This window comes from Rattus norvegicus, chromosome 4, assembly GCF_036323735.1.
Source record: "Rattus norvegicus strain BN/NHsdMcwi chromosome 4, GRCr8, whole genome shotgun sequence".
In the NCBI taxonomy this organism is placed as follows: Eukaryota; Metazoa; Chordata; class Mammalia; order Rodentia; family Muridae; genus Rattus; species Rattus norvegicus.
The window spans coordinates 36,124,123-36,130,122 of NC_086022.1; the positions used below are offsets into that span (position 1 = coordinate 36,124,123).

The window sequence follows — 6,000 nt, forward strand, 5'->3', positions numbered from 1 at the left end:
GTGAAAAAAATGATAGCGGTATTGTTTCTCGGCCTTGTTTTCTGTAATCAATGTGATTTAGGAGCGAAGAAATATCATATGTTATTTTCTGGTGCTAGCACACACTGTAAACAGAAAGGATATTCTGTCAGTGACTTGAAAATCTGGTCAGAAAGAACCAAAACTTAAATTTATTTTCATAGTCCCAGTGACCCGCTGAGTACTTCTGAACTAGTCTGTCTAAATGACTTGGCTGAGGGGCTCTAAATCCTAGTGTTCGACTATTCTGGTAGCTTTCAGGTTCTTATGGGGAGAGGTGTTTCTATTGATTTTGCTTCTCAAGGAGGTGTGTTACTTTAAATCACTTGTCTGTGGGTTTCTCTGTGTAGCCTTGGTTGCCCTGGAACTTACTCTGTGAGTTTCAGGCCAGCCCAGTTTACAGAGACCTGCCTGTCTCTGCCTTCCAAGTGCTGGGATAAAGGTGTGCGCCTCCACAGCCCGCTCCACAGTTTTCGTTTGTGTTGGTTTTGGCTGTTGGTCAGCTCTGATTTTTTTTTTTTTTTTGAGTTCTGTACTCACATTTCCTTAAAAGGCAAAAAGCAAGTATAGATTGTACTACTACTCTCAGGGGTTGCTGGAAGGCTAATATACCAGCACTTTCTTAATAGTTTTGATAGGTAATTTGTACTCCTTTTATTCTCAACCAGAAAGAAAAGTATTGGACCTAGAGAAAAATGCCTCTCCCTAAAGTGTACTCAGTCATTCTAGGATTCCACTCAGCAGTACTGAACCAAGGACTATAACTTGCAGCCTTTGGCTCCCAGTTTTCCACAGAGCCAATACCATACTATTTTGTTTACTATAGTTTCATAAAGAGTTTGAAAATCGATGTATTCCAAATTTTGCTTAGGCTCTTTTGCCTTCTTTAAAACCCCTTTATATTCATGTGAGTTTAATTTGACTTTGCCATTTCTTAATTGTTCCTTAGGCATGCTTTTTTAGAGTACCCCTCCTTTCATAAAGAGATGAGTCCATGTTGGTACACAGGCCGTATTTGTAATAGCTATACTTCTTTGCTTACCTTATTGCTGTTACTTCTTTATCATCCATAGTTTGGATAAATTTTCTTTTCTTGAAGTATAAATAGACTGTTCCTTTAAACAATGATATCTCTGTGGAAATGTGTGTGTGTGCTATTTATTTACGCGTTCAGAAGCTTCCTTGGGAATAGTTTTCAACCATGAAATTTTTCTGTCTGCCAGAAGACACAGGCAATATTTAAAGACATCTTTGACTGGGGAATGGGTGCTACTAGCATTTAGTAGTTAGAGGTCAGAGATGTTCTAAAATCCAACAACATTAAAAAAGGTTTTACCCATAGCAAAAGAATTAACCAAATTATCCAAAACCCCACTTGTGCCCAAATTGAGAAACCCTGTTTAGTGGCCTAAACTTAGAAGCAGAGTTGATGAAGCTTATGATATGTGCTATTTTATGAGGTGAATTTTGGCAAAGTATTGAGAAAATATTTCTAATGTAGGGAGATGTATGGAATTAAAACCAAAGTTCCTTCAGTGATGTTGATGATATGGTCTGACATAACTGCAGCTATTTTGTATGCAACCTCCATGTTGCTCATGTACCGCCCCTCTTACTTTACTAAGACCAATCAGCTTAAAGGTCTAGTTAGCCAAACATGTACCACTTCCCTGCCTGCCTTTTATACTTTGGCACCTGTTTTTTCCTATAAAATTCCTATAAGATTGGTACCACACTTAGGCTCCCAAGTGCTTTTCTGTGGTCCTGATTGATCACTCTGAATCAAGCATTCAATACATTTTCAACATATCTGAGACTGGGGTCTAAGTGGTCAGTGCATGGCTAATCCCATACCCCAACAGTTGGCAAGTCTAGTAGTTATGAACAACTCAAATGTCCAGACCAGGTTGAGTAGCCCCCATTTTAGCTATTCACTCAGTATGAATACCAAATCATTAACTTTGTGAACTGAAAATTGCTGGTGCATCTGTTTCCCTTTGGAGGACTGCAGAGACTAATAGAATACTAGGCCAACCACTAAAAGCTAAATTACACTATTAAACATAGAGATCTTCACAGTGATGAATGTTAAATATTAAGAGGTTTAAAGACTTTGTGTAGTGATTAAAATGTTTAGGTAAAGCAGAGAGAGGAATAGCCCTCTTCCTGGATTCTGAGGTCCATTTCTAAGCTTTCTAAGCATGTATATACTTAGGTGTCTGTGGTTTTGTACACCATCTGACTTCTAAGGCAGACCTCTACCAATCGTTTGCAGATTAAGGACTTTCCTAATGTCTGCAAAAAATGGTTTAGAATCCTAAAATAAGATCTACTTGAAATCATGTCTGAAGACTAAAACTGTGACTGTTTGTATCTGTTTAATCAACTGCAGAAAATTTAGTGATGGAGCCCAGCTGGTGACTTGGGAATGAGAAATTGCCATACTCTGGCTCAGGAAGTGTGCATATCTAACCATTCTTTCTCTGTGTGTCTTCACTAGACATATGCAGCAGTGTTGTGGCAACAAGCTAAGGACAGCAGACAAAGTTCAAGCGGAAAAGCATGCTTTGGCACTTCTCTCCCAGAAGAAAAACTCAATGACTTTCGTGATGAGCAAATCGGACAGTTGCAGGAGCTAATGCAGGAAGCTACTAAGCCGAATCGGCAGTTCAGTATCACCGAGTCTACAAAACCACACTTGTGATACAGTAATCTTAACGCACCTCCTCTATTCATCGACTCTAAAAGTATACTCTTTCTGCTTCATGGAATTGTCTTATTTTTGCACAGTATGAACAATGCATGATCAAGATCACAAATGGCGCACTATGCCATCAGTGCAACGACATTTACTTACTGTATGGAATGTAGTTTTATGGAATTTAACTTCTGGACTGAAGAAAGTACACTTTGGAATTATGCTGAAAATTTTTTGTATATGAATTTGTTTTAAATTCTATTCCCATCAAACCTTAGCCCCCTGATTTGTCTCTCGCTTCATCAGTTAAATAAACATATAATAACAGAAGATGTGGAATTCCAATAAGTTTATTATTAGACATTGTGATTCTGAAAGTCCCACTATTTTCCTTTAGTTGTCCATACCTAGCTATCACTCAGAATTTCCTCTTTGAGTCACAGTGAAAGCATTAAGAAAAGCTTTAAGATTCAATCATTAAGAATATCAGCTATTGTCTAAAGGTTGGGGAGATGAAAAATACTAAGTTGACCCATACATTTTAAATTAATTTATCAAAACCTGCATTATGTTGGGCGACCTATTGGATACTGAAGTGACACAATTTGGGCCAGGCAGAAAGCTCAACTCGTAAAGTGTTTGCTGCAAGAGCACGAGTCCTGAGTTCAGATTCTAGTACCCATGTGAAAAGCAGGTATGGAGATGCAGGTCTTTAATCCTAGTGATGAGAAAGCGGGGACAGGAACATCCCTGCAGCCCACCAGCCAGTGTAGCTGAAGCAGCAAGTGTCAGACTCAGTAGGAGACCTAGTCTTAAAAGGAGTGGATTAGTAGAGGGAAGATGGGTTCTTTAGATCAACTACCTGTGACACTTGTATAAAGATAGGTTCTTTAGATTGAGAAAAACAAGCTCATGATAAGGGTCTTGGAGTTAAGGGTCTGGGGAGAATCCTGTGTGGTCTAGGTCTGAAAGACCCCCGGAGAGGACCTTTCCCTCAGGAGGAGTCCCAAGCGCCCAATGACCGAGCCGAGTCCACTCGGATGCAATCAGCAAGAGGGTTTATTGGAAAACACAGGTACCTGCGGGCACACAGTCTCTTCGGAGGACTTGCGCGCCCAGCAGCTCCAGCATGGGGCTTTTATAGGGATTGGGGAAGCAGAAGCGGGCGTACAGAAGCAGATGCATAGTTATGGGGATTGGTGGATTCAAACGAGGCACATAGACATGTTCACATATGATTGGCTATTTCACCTGATGAGGTAATAAGGTATAGCTACACACATTGGCAGGTTTGGGGCATCCTGGATGTCGGGGGCTGGGGGCTTATCTCTTCCTGCCAGGTGGCCTGTGGGTCAGATCCGGTACTCCTGGTCTGTTCTGTATTCCTTTCCTTTTATGGTCTGTTAGTTCTAGCGGCAGGGCGGGGCTGCCTGGACTTGCTTTTCACAGTGTTTAGTCCTGAGTTGAAACATACTCTTTTAACTTCATATTTTTAAACCTTAAATCTGTATAATTTTCCTTTCAGGTCAACAGGCTATTAACCTGCTGGGCAGGTAACAGCCAGTGCAGCCGTTTAAAGGACCACCCCTGTGTGTTTAACATTCCATGTTTGCCTATTATCTGTGAGCACAAGGATCTTCATACCTCCTACACTGAACTAACCCTTATTTCTAAAATTTATATGCTTTTTATATGTGATCTTTCTAATATTAAAAATTAAACTTAGTTTTCCTCCCTTCTCAATAACCAAATGATATTAACATATACCCGATTCATGAGTTAGTCTGCAGTTCAGCTTAGATGTTACATTTCCCTAGAGGTCTCCTCCTCAGGAGTTCTGATAACGCCACGTGGTAGAGTGCACAGTAGCCCTAGCTCTCTGCCGCTCTTGACAGCCATTTCTGTCTATAAGTGTGTAGCTCCTTCCTCATCCATCTAGCTGGCCTTAGAACTTGATCTGCTCAAAAGAACAAACGTATGGTCCAAACTTGAGAGCCTGGCACACTTCCACCAGTATCATTAGAAACTTGCTCTCCTGGTTGCCACATGGGCTCCTTCACCAGGGGACCTAAGCCTGTGAGGGAGATTAATCACCCTGTTCGGCCAACAATGTTGGTTTACAAAGGTATTTTGAGACATGGAAAAATCACTGGTGTTGTTAGTAACCAAGAAGAGATGCTTTGAAACAGACTTTTCATAAAGCAATAGATTTTCTTTTCAGTAACATGGTGGACTTTATACAACTGATCACCTTTCTTACTGGAGCTCAAACTTTTAGGTGGGATAGAAAGGAACACTCAAGTTATTGGTATCCTAAGGGACAAAGGAACTTGAAAGCCAACTTCTACAAGTAGAAATGCGGAAGCCCTCTGCCTGAGGGTGTTTCAGGTTTGATTTGACTGTCCCTGAATACAGTGTGTGCCAAACACACAGCTCAGAGCCCGTCTGATGTGGAAAATCTCAAGAAGATTGTTTTTCCTTGAAGCCAGTACCATTATGACTGTACACTAGCAGAGTAAGGGAGAAGAAAGCCTTCTGAATACTTGGGCAGAGTTGCTGGTCATTACAAATTCAATTTGTGGCTAAAACAATACTTTTATTCTATAAAGTTTCTATAAAGTGATGTCCAGTAAGTACCTGAGAAATGTAAACCATTTGGGAAGATACCAGAGCCACAAATAATTGTCCAAGTTTAAATAAACCCATAAGGTAAATTAGCCTCATAAATAAGACAATAGAGACACACCTCCTGGAGTCTCTGGTGTTGGGATTAGCAAAAGTACAATACAGAATGAAACATTTGCAAGTAAAAGGTAGTTAAAATGGCTGTAGGAAATAAAACATCACATGTTTGAAAGACCAAAATAGAACTTAGAGAAATAGAGATGGAATTTAAAACAAAAACAACCACAACAAAACCTTCAATGGGCTTTATAGATTAGGAGGGCCTTAAATAAGAATTGTTAAAAATTCAGGACAAAAGATGCCGAGGCTGTTGTGCATGAAAGTATCAGAGTTCATGAAACAACATCTAGCATGTGAAAGCCTCACTAATTCATACCTATAGGAAATAACCCCAAAATACTTTCCCCCCAACATATTATTTGTGAATTTCATATCATGTACCCCAATCACACCTCCTAGTCTTCCTTGGTCCACCCCCACCCTTGAGATGCCCCAGAAAAAAAGGAAGAAGTCTAATTTATTTTGCTCATATATTCATTGGACCATGGTCAAACTCCCAGTGGCCAGCCCCTTAAGGAAAACAGTTCTTCCCAACCTGC

At 40.2% G+C, this 6,000-nt stretch overlaps 1 protein-coding gene across 1 annotated transcript in view; it reads left to right on the forward strand.

Annotated features, from left to right (window-relative positions):
• Sdhaf3 (succinate dehydrogenase complex assembly factor 3) overlaps positions 1–3,046 on the forward strand; it is a 60,206-nt gene extending 57,160 nt beyond the window's left edge. The window contains exon 2 of the mRNA NM_001412565.1: positions 2,519–3,046. Coding sequence (NP_001399494.1) covers positions 2,519–2,722 — 204 coding nt within the window. The 3' untranslated portion in view covers positions 2,723–3,046. The remainder of the gene's footprint in view (positions 1–2,518) is intronic.
• Positions 3,047–6,000: the final 2,954 nt, after the last annotated feature.